The sequence below is a fragment of the Argiope bruennichi genome, chromosome 4 (genome assembly GCF_947563725.1).
Source record: "Argiope bruennichi chromosome 4, qqArgBrue1.1, whole genome shotgun sequence".
Lineage (NCBI taxonomy): Eukaryota > Metazoa > Arthropoda > Arachnida > Araneae > Araneidae > Argiope > Argiope bruennichi.
In genome coordinates, this window is record NC_079154.1 from 29,366,821 (window position 1) to 29,385,674 (window position 18,854).

Here is an 18,854-nt window from a genome sequence, read left to right on the forward strand (position 1 = left end):
CTTTGGGAAACATGATATTCCTAATAATTTTTATTACGATTCCAGAAAATGTATGTTACTATTTCATATCTTCAAACCATTGGCGAGTTTTTGGGCGTTTGGCGCAATTTCTTTTGTACTCGGTGAGAAAGCGGACACTAATCTCAAATCTTTCCGCTGTTTGTAAAAAATGAATGTGACAATTTTTAAATGTAGATGTTCATAAAAAAATAAAACATTACAAAATCAAAATGAATGTTTTTAGAAATTAAAATCTTTATTGAATGCTTAAGACTATCAGGTGATTACAAACAGCTGAGTGACGTTGATAATTACGATGCAATCCAAACCAATGTATTTGTTGACTCTTAGCACCTTCCTTCGCATGACTTGCGCAAATGTTTTACCATTACTACATAATCTTTCAACCTCACATACAAAAATACGCTCTCGTGGCACATCTTAGTTCTATGAACGGCTCATCGCCACTACTTGTAACGTCAGAACTTAGTTGACCAGTAGAGTGTGTTCTGTGTCGGGGTTCCGTCATTTCCGTTAAGTCTCCGATTAGGATTGATTGGATATCTTTGCTGAGATGCTAAGCCAACACGAGATGTCCTCAGATCGAAACTGAAAGAAAGGGAAAATAAACTTTAATTAATAGCATTTTATTAAAAATTAAGTAACATTTAAATGGCAGTTTTACTTCCAGATAATTTATCGAGACCAGCATGTAAACCATGATAATTGCGATATAAAATTGAAAGTAGTTGTATAATAAAATTATATCAATCATAATATGACAAGAAATTGTAAGATATCTTCACGATTTTGTTCGATATTCCGAACATGTAAAATATTTTGAACATATTATCATAAAGCTGAAGTCATTATGCTAAATTCCATTGTAAAAAAGCCAAATAAATGAAGGCAGATTTTACATCAATCATATTATCACAATAAACTGTACACTATCTTCACAATTTCGCGCGACATTCTGAACATTGTACAGTATTGTGAAGATATTTAGCAAAAGACTGTTGCCTTAATGCTAAATTCCATTGTAAAGAATCCAGAAAAATGAAGACAAATTTTATACCAATCATATTATCACAACAAATTATACAATATCTCCACGATTTTGTTCGATATTCTGAACACCGTGAAATATCATAAAAGTATAAAAATATTGGTGGATATTGCTGCTAATAGGAAAGACAATCAGTTTGCGCAACAGGAAATCAAGTGACTTCATCAGTATCACGTGATCTGTGGAACGATGAGAAAGTTAGAATGTGAATAGGATAGTAACTTTCTACTGCCTTTTTCTTTTCTTCTTTTGCGCATATATGTGACCCTGACATCAGATTGACAACGATCTCATGATCTTACGTAGATCATGTGACTTCCTACTGCGCCCAACGATTGCCTCAGAACAAACACAGTTACAGTTACAGTCCATATCGATCTCACATAAATGTTTCCTTCTATTTTACCTCTCCTTCTTATTAAAAAATTGACAATCACTTTGTAAAATAGAAAAAAAAGAACAAGTAAATCCTCATATAGCTTTTCTAATTGATATTCTGAGTTTTTTTCTCTATTTTCATCTTTAATGTATCAAAATAAATCATACTTTCGATGATTACTTTCTAAAATGGACAAAAGAGAACGACAGATTTTCTTTTGCAACTTCTCGGCCTTTACAAGTAACTCCAAAAAAAATGTAAGAAAAAATAGTATCTAGGTTTTTTACCTTTGATTTAAATTGTAATGGATTACTTCTTTAGATGTAAGATGGAGTGTTATTCAATTTGTAGAGAACTATCAATGATTTAAAATCTGTCTCCATTATGCTAAATTCCAGTAGTTTGGCGAAAAGAAAAGCAGCTTGGAGAAATTTTATTTAAAACCCTTTACGGAAATATATCAAATGCAATAATTTCCCTTTCATCATCAGAAATTTGAAATTTGTTATTTCGACAACATTGTTTGATTTGCGAAGTATTGAGAAATGAATCTCTTCTATTCCAAGACATTTAATTTATAGTTTGCCGAAAAGATGTTGCGCTCTGTAGTGCAACTAAAATTCGTTTTATTCATGTAGTTTCCAAACCCATTCGATTCTCGAAGACTTTGCTGAAACAAAAGTACTCTATGCAAAACTCCAAAATTTCTTTTAGTAAAACGATCAATAATTTTTATATAGATTAGTTAAAATTAAATAAATAAGTAGGGCTTTAGTTTTCTCTGATGACAAAAACTATTACGAATGAACAACAGAACACAGAAAAGTAAAATTTATCGAATAAAATTGTAAAATTGTTGCAATTGTGTTCATAAATTAATTTTAATCTAGATTATTTTGATAGATAAAACGAGTAATGCAGAAAGCGATTTTATGTTCGATTATTATCAAAATGACGTCAGCGAAGAAAGAAGTTCTATATCTTCCTTGGTTTTATGAATTAAAATGGAAAATTACTGTTCAATATCAATTTTCGAGTTATATAAATGGATGCAATACCAACTGAAGTATTTGCAACGCCGTTTGGCAATGCCAATACACTCAGAGATATGATTGCAGATGCAATGCATATTGTGACAACACGAAAGAACAACGGAATACAGAAGAGTAAAATTTTTGCAACGGAATAATAAAAATTCCGGAATAGTGTTCTTAAATTTATTTTAGTCAAACAGCTAACACAACTAACATAGAATGATTTTATCTATTGTTATCAAAATGGCGACAACGAAAGAAAAGGCTCAATGAATTCTTCAGTTTTATGAATTCAAATGGGCAATTACAGTTTAAAGTCAAATTTCGGGTTACATAAAAAGATGAAATTCCATTTGAAGTGTTTGCAACACTAGATGTAGATATTTATACACACAAAGTTTGCAGATTCTATTTCTAACGTAACAATTAAAATATTGGATTTCTTGGTGAAAATTCGAACACCGCCTTGACAATCTTTGAGCTGTTCTCAAAGACGCTCCCATTAAAATTCACCGAAGTAAGTGATTTTATTAAAAATTGTATAAAAGTCTTTACAATATATCGAAACAACCTTATGAATAATTATAATATTTTTTTTTACCATAATTTTGTAATCAGGAAAAGACTCTGTAGTTCTTCCTGTATTTTTGGTTCCATTAAAATTTACTGAACAGTCTTTTAATAGATATAATAAATAAGGATAGGGACCAACTCAATGCTTTTTCTCAAATCGTATAATTAAGCTGGGCATATCTACCCTCATTTCCATTTACATACTGATTTTCGCGCGATTCTTTTATAGTTGAACCACTCAGAAACTAGCTTCGCACAAATAATAAGTAGCAAACAAAATTAAAATCCAGGAAACTAACTATTTCTATAAAGACCCATACACACTTGTGAGCTGAATCCTTCGCGAAATCCACCAGATTATTGTTTTCTCTGCTAACAAATTCAGCTTCGAAATGAGGCAATCACAGCATGAGCCATTAATTAGCCATTTCTTAAACCAACAGCTCACATTTTGGTTTGCAGATTTGATCCAGAAAATTCGTTGAAGATTGGCAAAAAACAACGGACACGTCCGACATCGAATTGCGAATCCTTTTGCAAACCATTCAAGGTAAGGGGAAAAATTACATCTGCGAGTTTTTGCTCGAGATCTTTTTATTCAATTTTTCTCAAATTTTCAAATTTTCAAAGATAATAAGCCCTCTATTATTGAATATGCATTTAGAACTGGCCTGATATTTGACGCTAGAGTAAAATCTCATGTCCAAATAATAGTTTTCTGCTACAAGCAACTAAGTTTCCGATGTTTAATGTCTACCGTACGATTACTGCTTTTCTTAAAAACTGAGAATTATTGAATTTTGATTACTGCTTTTCTCAAAACTTTGCCATATATGAAGCTCGAGACTTACTTTATTATGAAATGCAAACTTTAAAAAATAATATTTACTTTACATGTAAATGATATTCATATGCAGATTATTTGCATGGTTGTTATGCTTTTAAAAATTTAAATTGACTTTGATTAACATAATTTAAATGCGATTGTAAAGCTGTAATATTTGATTAAAAAAATAAGCGGCATAATTATTTATGCTACTTTTTAATTATATTTTTTATGACAGTGGAATCTTAATTTGAAGATGAGCTGTAAGTCTAATTTAGTTAGTTATAGTTTTATAAACGTAATTTAAAATTATCTGTAGAAATTCAAGATTTTGTCTTATTTAGATTATACTTAAGAACAGTATCCACTTTTTCGCAAAGCACAAAATAGTGCCAAAAGTACGGAAATTAGTTAAAAGTGCGCCATTTTGGATGGTAACATGAAAAGGTAACAAAGGCTTTTTAGTGTTACAATACAATATGTCAGGATTACCACACTTGGCATGAGATCAGCTGAAAAATTCAACTTTAACAATCGGACATTATTTGTAAGACGAATCCTGTCTGTTCTAGAAATGCTTTAAGCAATTGAAGGAAATGTTTTTTATTTCAGAATATTAAAGAACATGGGGAATAATGACTGAAATACAATGATTTCCTAATTAAGTAGCTGACCAGGAAGTTCAAAGAATCGAAAGAACAAATATTGTATTTTCAGGAAGTCAAGATCAATTTTAAATTAAAATGGATGTCTCACTTCAAGTTGGGCCAAATGGATTTTACTTTTTTGAATCGCAGCCATCGAGATATGGTGAAACCGAACCTACAGAAGCTGAAAGTGCTGAAGAAGTTCCTGGAGCAAAATGCAAGGCGGAAGATGATAATATTACATTCACAAAAAGCACTGATAAATCTGAATTTTTGATAAAAGATGCTTCAGTCCAATCAACCACAGGAGAAGTATCAATCTATGAAGTTTCTCCTTCGGTTGAAGAACTACAAAAATTATTTGCGAAGAAAATCTTACCGTATTATTCAACTGTGGAAAAGAAAGCTAGGAAGAAAGTTCTTAAAATCATATACGATATAAAACCACCACCTGCTCTAAGAAGTTTTAAAACACAAACCAGTGAAAGCGATTTTCCATCTCAGACAATTCTCAGTAAAAGTATGAAGGTAGATATGAAAGATAAATCCAGGGAATTTATTGCATCTGAAGATATTTCTCCCATTCTTCAATCAATTTCTGGAAGATTTGTCTGCACAAAAGGTGCTGATGCTTTCAAAAGTATTTCAATTCAAGTTGATTTGGGTGACTCTTATAAAAAGAAAGATAAACGTAAGATAAGACCCATTGACTCATCAGATGACGAATCATATGAAACAAAACCGGCTGTACATGAAATTGAAAGTGAACAGTTACGAGTAGATGATAAAAAAGTTACTAAAAGATATAAGGACGCTGAGAAAGGTATTTGCTTACAAACCAAAGTGTTAAAAGATTTAAGACGGTTTTTATTAGAAAAAAATGTTTGGGACATTGTATTTTGGAGACGACGTGTAAGCAAGTCTGAGGGAGAGATTTTTAAAGGGAGTCGAATTTTGATATCTGATGAAAGTGGTGAATATCTTGAAGAAGAAACCTATTTTACAACTCATTGGGTAGATAGGTTTATAGCGGAATTAGCTAAAATTTCCTTTACAGATATCCAGGACAATTTGACTCACTTTTCAGAAGAGATTAGATTACGCGATGTTGCTATGAATCTTTACTGGCAAACTATGGCCCCTAAAAGTCACCAAAAGTGTCTTCCAGATTTAAATGAATTTTTTACCAATTTAGAGCTTGAAGATTTAATGGACAAGAGCTCACCAATCACCAAATCTTCAGATATTGATAAAAAGTTGTCATCATACGAGAAAATGGGAATTGTTCGGCAACATATTGAGGATATTAAAAAACTTTTAAAGAGAACTGGGTCCATGAACAATAAGGGAACTGTTTCCAGGAAAACTCTGTTGAAGAGGTTGTTGGGTGCTATTTATGTGTTGCAGGAGAAGTTGTGGGAGAACTTCACCAGAATAGTACAGCATAAAAATATTAAAAATTTAACCGTCGATAGCTGGAATAAAGCTGAAGAACTGTTGGACCATGAGAGAACTATTTACAAGTATTCTGAACTCGACGAAATAATTCCCCATTTGTGGATTGGTGATATTTCGGCATTGAATACACCACAAATGTTGAGAAATATACAATATACAATATTATTAGGATATTGCAAAAAGTGTATCACAGGTCAGCATGATATTTGCACTGCAAAATGGCGTCCATTTATATATACACCACCTTTTTACTGCGCAAATAAAAACATTCAATACATGGGCATACAAGCAATTGATGATGCAACATTCCCAATATTCGAATATTTCAGAGCAGCTTGCGATTATATTGTCAAATCTTTATCAACTTCACCCGAGGCAAATGTAGCAGTGATATCAAAATCAGGCAAAAGTCGATGCACAGCAATTGTAATAGCATATTTAATGATTAAAAAAAGCTACACTTTAGGAGAAGCTGTTCAGGAACTGAAGAGAAAGAGAGCAATTCGACCCAATTTAGGGTTCATGATACAATTAATTCAATTGGAACGTAAACTTAGAAGCAAAAGCAAGAAACCTGATATTAAATATAAAAGGAAGAATGCATTTGCAATCAGAAGAAAAAATTTTCTGGAAAGTTCTTGGATAGGAGAGGAACAAAGCGTCACAAAGCCAACAAAATCATTTGTATTTTTAGATGACAGAATGTCAAGTCCAGATCGTCGATTAGGCGTCAATACAAATCTATTTCTTCATTCTCCCTTTTCAGCTCCTGGACCTCATTTCTATAAAGACATTGAAAATTCTATCCTTAAGACAAGTTTATTTGAGATGTTGCCGTTTTATGAGTTGGATATTGCTACGACAAATGTAGAAGGCAGTGTTCTGGCGTCTTTTAGTTGTTGAATATTCGAATACATCATTTTAAAAGCGAAAGACTTTGATAATTATTGCAGATTTTAGTATTTCTACCCTAATTAAAAAATTTTTGACTGTTAAAAGCTGAAATCAATTTTCATAAGAAATAAATATTTTCATGTGCATTTAATATTTCTTCTAATATTAAGGGATTAATTCCTTATTGTATACGTGTTACAGTTAATGCGTGTAACTGGTTAGTATGAATAATTACCTGCTAATGTGATAAATTGATTGATCACTTTTACTCGTAATGATTCATAACTGATCAGTGTGATAAAATAATGAATGAGTTTACTGCCCTAACAAATCAATTAATTTGGACTAACAAATTAATCATATTGATTGTTACACAAGTATTCACGATTTAAGTGATTCAGTAAATTCTTTCTTTTAATGAACATACAAAATTTCAAAACAGAGATAACCGCATATACATAAAAAGTGTCTTGAAAAACCATTTTTCTTGAATTTTAATAGTGTAAAATAACTGTAATTTTAAATTTGGTTAGTGAACAGTAACATTTTAATTTGAACGAATGGTTAACATTTGATAAGAATTAAAAGCACTTTTATTACAGCCATCAGTTTTAGACTAGTTGCTTAAGAATACTAATTATAAATCATTTTGAATTAAATATTTATGCTATTAAATATTACAGAAGAGACGAAATTAGAAAAATAAAGAATTGTTGAAATCTGAGTGATTTGGAATAAAGCTCAAAATGATTTCCTGGTGCCGAGTTTTCTGGCGACAATTTTTTCGGATTATTTCCTTGATTTATTTGTAAGTGTTCTAAATGTGGAATTAAACATAATTTAGCAGCTTGAGATTTCCTGCGACATTTAAAGAGTTCTGGAATGCTTCCAAAATATAAATAAATTATGCTATTATCGTAAATATGATCGAAATATACGAGGGCTGGAATTTTAATAATGGCAACTATTTACTTACAGATGATACAAAAGAGATGCATGTTACTAAGTTTTACTGTCCTTCACTGTAGTCACCAGCATTATGTACAATCCGTTGCCAACGATGTGGAAGTCTTAGGATATCTGTAGCTGCGCCTGTTCTGTTGATAATTCGAACGGAGCGGTCTATTGCCTGATGAATCTCTGGAACAGTTCTGAAGCCTTGAACGTTACAGTGCTACGTAGTGATTCCTTCATCTTAGGTATTAAGTAAAAATCACAAGGGATTAAGTCTGGGAAGTAGGGTGTATGGTACAGCACTTCCTGGCCCCATCGATTAAATACACCAACCACAGTTTACGATGTGTGTAACCGAGCACTGTCATGCAAAATGATAGGATGGTACTGTAGAAAGTGTCAGAGTTTTTTTTTCTCTAAGCCGATCTCAGATTCTGTCCGAAAAGTGAATAGTAATACTGCGCATTGACGAAGTGGAATGAAATATGTTAAAATAACGTAATCACAGTTATACACGAGAATCAACATTATCTCTCTCAACATTACCTCTCTCAAACAAATCTCTCCCAAAGAATTACAACGTGATTCTTTGGGATCACAATATGATGCTAACTTTGTTCATTCACCATATAGTTATTTCTACAATTAATAAGAAATTATAAATACATTTCTTTCTAGAAAGAAATTTAAATTCTCTCAAACTGCATGAACTCCCAGCATTAAATCACCAATTTATAAAATTAAAATGTTCAGATGACAGAGATATATAAGTAAATGTTAGAAAACTAAAATATATAATTCTAAAATGTTTGAAAATCAATAATTAATTTACTCCTTTTTCCTGTTTTGATAAGTTATCGAAAAATCCTGTCATCAAAATTGATCGACATAATATTAATATCATTGAAATAATCGCCAAAGATGGCGAGTATTAATAAGATTGATTTGGTCGTGTAATCAACTTTGATGGATTATATTTTATCACAAAAAATATCATATTGTTTTAAATTGTACTTGAGCAATAATGACAGAGCATTCTGAGTGGATAGCTATACTTCAAAGTGGTTAAATTATTTGGCGACAAAAATTGGCGATGTTCCTACAAATTTGAAATTTTGTTCTGTAAATTAAAACGTTTTATACCTCTATTTCTTTCATTCCAACTGAATCTTCTTATGAATGAGTTTTTAACACTTTTATTTGTCCCCAATTTCTCGTTTTCAGAAATTTCGACTTATACTCGAAATTGCACAATTTACACTCATTTTTTCGTGCTGTCTTAGATTTTTTCGCTGAGGCAATGCCAAATTTTGTTTGTTTCTAATCAAGACTTTTCAGATGATTAAGTTACATAGTTAAAACAACAATGAGTCTAATTGGAGTTTATAAATGGCATCGATGGTTTAAATATGACTGAGAGAATATCGAGTGAGATGCAAGGTCTGGGAAGTGCCCAACAGTATTTGCAATGGATAAATAAGTCATTATTGCTTAAGAAATGTGATAAATGCCTGTCGAAACATTACTACTTGCTACATTGAAAGTCTGCATTATTTGCAAAGACACAAAAGACCAGAATTTTGGAAGGATACGTTTTCAATGATTCTCAATAATGCACCAAATAGCTGGACCTTCTTGGTATCAAATTATTAGTCAGAGCATTATACTCCAAGACATTAACAAATAGCGTACTCCTCTCATCTCATCCCCACAAATGATGTAACGAACCCCGACAGCAGCTTGGTTCAACGAACTTTCTCTTATCCCCTGAGTAAGATATTTTAGAGAAGAACAAGGGGTGGAAGAACGTGTAGAGTTGATGAAAAGAAATGGGGTGAGGGACGAAAGCAGACTCCCGAATGCTGATGAGGAAGAAGGGTGTCGAGAACTAGAATGATAATTCATTTAATATCCTTGTTGTGTATAACAAGGTGCATATAGAGTATACTATTTTAATTAAAGTATTGCAAAAAATGAATATACATAAATCTCATTTAGTCATTGACTGGGGTAGCTTTAAGCGTCTATATCTTCAAGATGTTACAAAGACTTTTCTTTAGAAAGAATTTGTTTAAGGTGTATGTACACACTTAAAACTTCGAAAATCGTTCAAAATATCGAATATTTTTTTATTGTTTAATAATGTTCTCTGATCCTTTAACTTTCAAACTATATTAAGATATTGTCAATATTCGAAATATTTCTCGAGTTATAATTATTTTTCTTGAGGTGCTTTCATTAAAAACTCTAGTTACGGTGTTTTAAAAATTCATTTTATGAAGAATGATATTTTCCCACTATGTTGCTTCATTCAAACAATCATAACTCAACAAGAAATGAACCAAATTTCTTGTTGGTTAATTTCTTGTTGGTGGGTTAGTTTTATATATCAATTATATATCAAAATAATCTGTATAAAATAGCGGATGTTTTGTGCCTCAATCAAAGTTATATTTATAGAAATAGGTTTTAAATAGCCATTTAAAAGTTAAAATTACAGAAAAAATCTCGGTTTTTTTCTAATCATCGTTGATGAAAAAATTGTTAAAAAAAACTATATATTTTTATAACTTGATTGAGGCAGACAACATGAAGACTAATATTAGGCATCATTTCTAACTAGATGTGTGTCTGTACAAATTAGAATTTAAGATATCATGTTTAAAAAAATATGCTAATTAGCACATTAAATATTTTTTAATTAATTAATATTTAGTGTAATATGGTTTTTTCTCACTGAAATGAGTTTAAACATATATTAATGACCTACTGTGAAAATGGATTTTTAAAATTAAAATTTTAAAAAACATCTTCTAGTGTGTGCGTACACCTTAAGGGTCAACGATTAGGAGTACAAAGATGAAGACAAGGATGTCTCAAAAGAATACTTTTAATTCGCTTGTATGCTTCGAATGCTTTTAATTTACATCTTGTATGAACAATGACAAAAAGCCGGCATTCTGACCTAGGGTAGCTCGTCTTTCCAGTGATCTGGATGTTCCAGGTTCGAGTCCTGGTTCGTGCATGGTTGTTTCCCCTTTGTTCTGTCTGTGAGGTGTGTGAAAGAGCTCCCCCCCCTGTAAAAAGGGGGATTGTGGAAGCGATTGTGTGAGTGTCATCTTCATGTGAGCTAGAAGTCAGACTTCTGCCTTTGGGTGCTCAAGGGCCTTTACTCTCTGAAGCTACTGAGCAAACTCAGCTTAAATTGCTGGCTTCGTCATCGGGCTTGTCTATGACAAGTGCATAAGTAACAACAATAACAATGACAAAAATGTACAGTTGAGTAATATAGTTACTTGGATGGAAACACAAAATACCTATTCTTTTGTAATAAATTTCAGGAAAAATTTTATAGACACGAATTTAGAATGATAAGAAATCGGAGGAATTTTCAGTATTCAAAAAATATGAATACATCACTATTGTCATTGAAAATGGCCTTCAAAAACTATTACCCGAGATTATGAAATTTATTTTATTAAATGTCTTCATGAGTGCATCTGTCCAGAGTGTTGGTAAGCAAAGTAGTGAGTACACTCAATCATAATAATATCCTGGATCACAGGCCACTTCTGATATTAAATAATTTGTATAGCAATCATATTCCGATACTTACACAACCAGCTGATTCATTTGACCTCGTAAAGTTTACCTTTTATGAAGAATTCGTGTAGGGGACAACGATTCTCAAGTTCCAAAGAAGTACAACGACGAAAGTACAAGAAGAGGCATCAAAAGGAAGACTTTTATTTCGTATTTATATTACTATATGAACGATGGTAAAAATGCAACTTGCACAGAGTAGTTACTTCAAAGAAAATATCAGATAGATAGATTCTCTATACTCTTATTCATCTGATAAAATAAGTTCCAAAATTTTTAGAATGCAGCAATATTTGTGTTGCAGTCGATTAAAACAACAGTCCGACTTCTTATATAATTGACCTTTACTCATTTACATCAAAATCAGTGTAAAGAAATCATGTACCATAAATAAATACCAGAATAAAAATGGGGAACATTTTATTACCTGTTAGATGAAGGTGAATTTCCGTTGACAATGCTTTCTCCCGAAGCCCCATTGTTTGCTTCATTATAAGGGGGCGGTGGATCCGAAGGAGTTTCACATACGCCACCTGGTGTCAGATGTCGAGCCAAACCTGCAGAGAAAAAAATAAGACCATATAAACATTATATCATCCAAAGAATATTTACGGACGTTAAGTTAATTACTCTCTCTTTGATTAGTTTTCAGAAATTTAAAATGGTTCAGAAGAATGTGCGAGGCCACTCAAGGTTACCATTTCTTTTCATCTGAAGAGAGAGGACCTGAAGCAAAAAGAAGGGACATACAGCGATATATTTTTCGATTTGATACACAGACACAAGAAAGAAAAAAATAGGACTTTGGGCAAAAGCAATAAAAGTCAGCATCTGAAGAAACTTTGTGTTTGCAGCAGTGGGAAAAAGAGAAAAATTGGAATTCCAATGCCGGACTTGAATTGTGTGGTTTAAAGTATGAAGAGGAAAAGAACAGAACGGTTTAGTAATTGTTCAAGGCGAAATTGCTCAAGATGAATACGAAAAGCAACGAAAGACACTGCAATGAAAAATGTTATAAGTTGCTGTACTTGAAAATATTTTTATTCGGACTGACGCTGGATATGCCAGCTGATACTCTCTCTCTCTCTCTCTCTCTCTCTCTATATATATATATATATATATATATATATATATATATATATATATGTAGTGACGAGCGCCTGTTGGCGAGCGCCATCTGCTGGTTGTTAGACGGAGTTGACGCTGGTTAGACGGAGGGCAGATCAGACGGATTTGGACGAGCGTAAAGACGTGGCAGATCAGACGGATCTGGACGAGAGAAAAGACGTGTCAGATCAGACGGATCTGGACGAGAGTGAAGACGTGTCAGATCAGACGGATCTGGACGAAGTAAAGACGAGACGCGACGTATTCGACGAAATCTACTGAATGTTCAATTCTTTTATGTTAATGTATATATATCCTAAATGTCCTAAATGTAATTAAATGTGCGTTCTAAAATAGTAGTGATTTCTGAGTCCTACAAAATATGGGGGTTCGGCCGAGATATTAATGAAGACCGGTACATAGACGAAAGAAGAGCCAAACAGGAGTGAAATTTGACGTGCTACAATAAACCTTTTGGATATCAACTACTTGTGGACTGACGCAGTGTGGATCGACGTTGAAGAAATTGTGAGTACAATTTTGATTTATTCTCAAGTATGGCATTTCTTACACGAGCACGAAAGAGCGACTTACTAACTTTAGTAGACGAATTAGAACTAACGGCACCACAGGATGCCAAAGTGCGACAGTTAGTTACAATGATGACAGAGTCGAAAGACTATGACGAAGAGTTCGTAAAAAACTTACTTTTAACTATCACTCAGGAGCGCGAAAGGTTAGATGCTGAAAAAGCCGAAGCCGAAAAGATAGAGCGTGAATATACTTTGAAAAAGTTAGAACTTGAGTTAAAAAGTAGAGAAAATACTTTAACTGTATCAGATATGCCTAAGACTGATATATTAAAATTGCTAAAGAATTACGATAATAGCGGAGACATAAGTGTTTACCTTTCGTTATTTGAGAAACAAATAAGTAGGGCTAACATTGCAAAAGAAAACTGGATTTCTTATTTACTCGGGTTATTACCATTGGATATAGTCAATTTAATTGCTCGTGAACCTGATCCATCAGCTAATGACTATGATTACATAAAAAAACTGTTGCTTAAAAGATTTAAATTAACTTCCGAACAACTCAGGCAGAAGTTCTTTACTCACAAACGAGATTCTTCTTCTTCATGGCGGGATTTCGGTTTTGAACTGAATAACTTTTTTGAGGAATGGATAAATGGTTTAGAAATAACCGATTTTGAAGATTTAAAGCAGCTAATGGTCGTTGACCAGTTAAAGAGTAAAATACCAAATGACGTACGCGATCATTTTCTCGACGATTTGCCCAAAATAAAGAAAGTAGAAGATTTGGTTAATAAACTGGACGAATATGAAGCTGCACGAAGTCACCTTAAAAAGGAAACAAACAGAAATTGGCGTGTTTCCGAAAACAGAAGTAAATTTGATATCGCGAAAGAAGCTAAAAATTCACCATTGCCGTTCGTTCGTGCTCAAAAGAATTATGCTGATGATAATTACTATAACAAGAGTAATAATAAATGTTTTAATTGTAATGAGACTGGCCATAAATCAACTAATTGCAAGTTTAAAAACAAAGGATTGAAATGTTTCCAATGTGGTAACTTTGGCCATAAAGCCAGTAACTGCCCGCAAAGAGATTTTAAAGTGTCTCTCTCTAATAAAGTATATACTCGTAACTCTCCAAAAACTGTAAATAAGCTTAGTAAAAATGTTGAAATAAATGGTGTAAATTGTGATGCATTAATTGATACTGGAAGTGATATTACTATGATTAATTATGATTTTTATTTGGAAATTGGTAAACCTAATTTAACGACTGATAATGTTAAATTAGCTGGTATAAGTGGAGATAGCATTACTCCTTTAGGTTTTTTTTATTGTGATATATTAATTGATGAATATGTAATATCAACTAATGTGTATGTGTTAGAAATAATGCCGAACGAAATAATCATTGGCATGGACGTATTAAATAATCTAAGCTTTTCATTCCAAGAAAAACAAATTATCATTCATGAAAAAAAAGTCCAAATAAATTACACCCGGCTGGTGAGAAACGAGGTCAAGGCCGCATCACTACGTTCCTCGGAGCTTAAAAGAGACAGTCAGGCACCTATTTTTGCTGAGACTGGCAATAAAATAAATACACATCCTCTCCCATACTTCATTCATTTAGCGGATTCGATAAACTATGATGAAATCGACATGAGTCATGTAAAAAAACCCTTGAGACAGGAAATAAATCGTCTTTTAAATAAGTATTCGCCAAACAAAACAAAAAGTACGGATTTGCAAATGAAAATAATATTGAGCAATGATATTCCGATTAGTCATAACCCTCGAAGGCTGCCTTTTAAAGAACAAAAATTCGTTGAAACTCAGATTGATAAATGGTTACAGGAAGGGATAATAAAACCCAGTAGTTCAAATTTTTCTTCACCCGTGGTTTTGTGTAAGAAGAAGGATGACAGTTATAGGTTATGCATTGATTATCGTAAGCTAAATAAAAAGATGATTAAAGATCGGTACCCTTTACCCCTCATAGAAGATTTGCTCGACAAACTTGAGCAATCAAAAATATTTACTGCTTTGGACTTGAAAAACGGATTTTTTCATGTAGACGTAGAGAAAGATAGCACAAAATTTACGTCTTTTGTAACACATCATGGCCAGTGGGAATTTCTTAAAGTACCATTTGGACTTTCCAATAGTCCGAGTGTATTTCAGCGTTACATTAATGTGATATTCAGGAATTTGATGCTAGATGGAACTGTACTGATTTATATGGATGACATTATTATTCCATCCAAAACCGAGGAAGAAGGGCTAGAAAAATTACAACGTGTTCTAAAGGTTGCATCAGAGTACGGTTTGGAGTTTAATTTTAAGAAGTGTCAGTTTTTAAAACCACAAATAGAATTTTTAGGCTATAGAATCCAAAACGGAACTATACAGCCCTCTGTATCTAAAACGGTAGCTGTACAAAAATTTCCACAACCACAAACTGTTAAACAAGTACAAAGCTTTTTAGGCCTTACTAGTTATTTTCGGAAATTCATACCCCACTATTCAAAAATCGCAAAACCGCTTAGTGATCTACTAAGAAAAGACGTTGCATTTAAGTTTGAATCTGAACAAAAGGAAGCTTTTCAAAAACTCAAAGATATTTTAACTCAGGAGCCAATTTTGCATCTCTATCAACAGGGATCAGTTTTAGAACTTCATACAGATGCTAGCAGTCAGGGATTCGGAGCAGTGCTGCTGCAACAGGGAACCGACAATAAGTTTTATCCTATTCATTATTTTAGTCGAAAAACATCTCCACAACAAGAAAAATATAGTAGCTATGAATTAGAAGTTTTGGCTGTGATCGAAGCGTTAAAAAAATTTAGACATTATTTACTGGGTTCTAAGTTTAAAATTGTGACTGATTGTTCCGCTTTTCAACAAACTATGAGTAAAAGAGATCTTACACCAAAAGTTGCAAGATGGGCTTTACAATTAGAGGAATTTGATTACCAAATTGTTCACAGATCAGGAAAACAAATGGCACACGTAGATTCTCTTAGTCGAAACGCAGTACTTGTTGTTACTCGTTCATATAGTGAAGTGACCACTAAAATAGCCAATGCTCAAAATCAGGACGAATTCCTTAAGAAATTGAAAGCTTTGATAGATAAACAAGAAGACGGTGAACACATTGTGAGAAATGGAGTTTTATACAAATACGATAATGGTAGAGAATTGCTCATAGTCCCAGAAGCATTACAAAGAGAAATTATTCGAGAAATTCACAATAAAGGACATTACGCTGTGGCTAAGACGGAAGAAATTTTAAATCAAGAATTTTACATACCAAAGTTGAGGTCAAAAATAGAAAGTGTGATTGCCAATTGCGTGGAGTGTATTCTTTGTAATAAGAAACGTGGGAAAGGTGAAGGTTTCCTTAACCCCATCCCAAAAGAAAATTTGCCTTTAAGTACATATCACATAGATTTCATTGGCCCTATGCCTTCTACAAATAAGAACTATCAGCATATTTTTTCAATAGTCGACGCTTTTACAAAATTTGTCTGGTTGTATCCGGTTAAATCAACATCTACTCAAGATGCAATAACTAAACTTAAGCTTCAACAATCTACTTTTGGAAATCCGACGAGAATAATAACAGACAGAGGTTCAGCTTTTACCTCAAAAGAATTTGAAACATACTGTCAGGATGAAAATATTGAACATTTCAAAATTAGCACTGTAATTCCTCGCGGAAATGGGCAAATTGAAATAATGCATAAAATTTTAATACCCATTCTATCAAAACTCTCAATAACAGACCCTACCAAATGGTATAAACATGTTGCATCAGTGCAAAAAATAATCAATAGTACTGTTTCGAGGAGTACAAAGTTTACCCCGTTTGAGCTTTTAACTGGTGTAAAATTAAAAGATACAACTGATTTACATTTAAAGGAAATATTGGAACAAGAATACACAAAAGCAATGATGGAAGATCGAAATAATATGAGAGAAGAAGCAAGGGAAAACATTTTGAAGATGCAAGAAGAGAATCGGAAAAGTTTCAACAAACGAAGAAAAGTGGCGCGCATCTACAAACTTGGTGAATTAGTGGCCATACAACGGACGCAGTTTGGAACTGGACTCAAACTAAGACCAAAGTTTCATGGACCATATCGGATTGTTAAGGTTGAACCTAAGGATCGCTATGACGTGGAAAAAGTTGGATGTCATGACGGACCAAATACAACTTCCACAGCAGCCGATTTCATGAAAGCATGGTCTTCAGACTAAAAGAAAAAAAAAATGTTTATTGTTTTTTCCAGATACTGTTTTCTTTTTTTTTATTCTTTCAGATTTTTCTACTTTAACTTTCGAGGACGAAAGAGACGTCAGGATCGCCGAATGTAGTGACGAGCGCCTGTTGGCGAGCGCCATCTGCTGGTTGTTAGACGGAGTTGACGCTGGTTAGACGGAGGGCAGATCAGACGGATTTGGACGAGCGTAAAGACGTGGCAGATCAGACGGATCTGGACGAGAGAAAAGACGTGTCAGATCAGACGGATCTGGACGAGAGAAAAGACGTGTCAGATCAGACGGATCTGGACGAGAGTGAAGACGTGTCAGATCAGACGGATCTGGACGAAGTAAAGACGAGGCGCGACGTATTCGACGAAATCTACTGAATGTTCAATTCTTTTATGTTAATGTATATATATCCTAAATGTCCTAATCGTCCTAAATGTAATTAAATGTGCGTTCTAAAATAGTAGTGATTTCTGAGTCCTACATATATATATATATATATAAATCAGAAAAGCCAAAGAAAGTCTCAATCACTGTTCCAATTTCGCTAAATGTTTCATGTAAAAGTTTTGATTCCAAGATACATTACTAATAGTCGCCTGTTCCTTCATCCTAATATTGCAAGAATCATTACAAAATAAGATTTTGGCAGATGCCCAAGATTTAATAATTATATTGATTTTGGCAAAATTATTTGCCAGTTTGCAATCATTTCTACCAATAAGAATGTTTTATGTTTTTTGTTTAAGCTAAATTTAAAATAATATTTTCTTTTTTCGGAATAAAAAGTAGTTTATCAAAGTTTGTTGAGATGATCATATTGATAATATTTATGTGGTTGGCGAATAATCTGGTCGCCAACGGCGGCTGATTTATATTTAAAAAATCTATCCGAAATATTAACTTAAAACATTTTCACATATTCTCAATGAAGGTGTTCTTTACCCTCCTTCCCACTCCCATTGGGGAACTTCTTAATTGAGAATGAAAAGCTTCCAGTGTGGTAGTTGGAGACAGAAAAAGGTGGGGATCGGTTGCTTCTCATCGATGACGGGACGTACTTCCTAAGTGATGGGTTGTATCGTGGCCTGTGATGGCCCTTAGAAGTCAATCACAGTTCCCACCAGTGTTGCTGGTGCAGCGGTCTGGTCATTCATATTTTTCCGCATGCCTTCTAGGGGGGGGGGGTCGGTGTAGCCGGTGATAACTCCCATCCTTCCCGCATAAATTTTGAAAACCTTGGCAAGACCATGATTAAGACGTGAGAAGTTCTGAAATTTTTATTTTTGAAATCCCATGCATGAATGTTTTTTACTTCATAGGATTATAAAGAAAACAAGTATGCATTCTAAACACATTTTTTCAACTAAAAATTTGACACTAAACTACGATTGTAGTAGCAAGACAACATTCAAAATTTTATTTATCTAAATACTAACGTTTTTTAAGTTACCGCGTTTGCATGTGTGCAATTATAGTGACTAATAGACACGCAATAC

General features: G+C 33.2%; 1 protein-coding gene across 2 annotated transcripts in view; it reads right to left on the reverse strand.

The window, feature by feature from the left end:
- Nucleotides 1-268: 268 nt before the first annotated feature.
- The window catches only part of LOC129966545 (protein shisa-9-like), a 392,084-nt gene continuing 373,498 nt past the window's right edge, over nt 269-18,854 (reverse strand). For both annotated transcript variants that reach the window (XM_056080985.1, XM_056080987.1), the window contains 2 exons: nt 11,865-11,994; nt 269-609 (listed from right to left, as the gene is read on the reverse strand). In XM_056080985.1, coding sequence (XP_055936960.1) covers nt 480-609; nt 11,865-11,994 — 260 coding nt within the window. In that variant the 3' untranslated portion in view covers nt 269-479. The remainder of the gene's footprint in view (nt 610-11,864; nt 11,995-18,854) is intronic.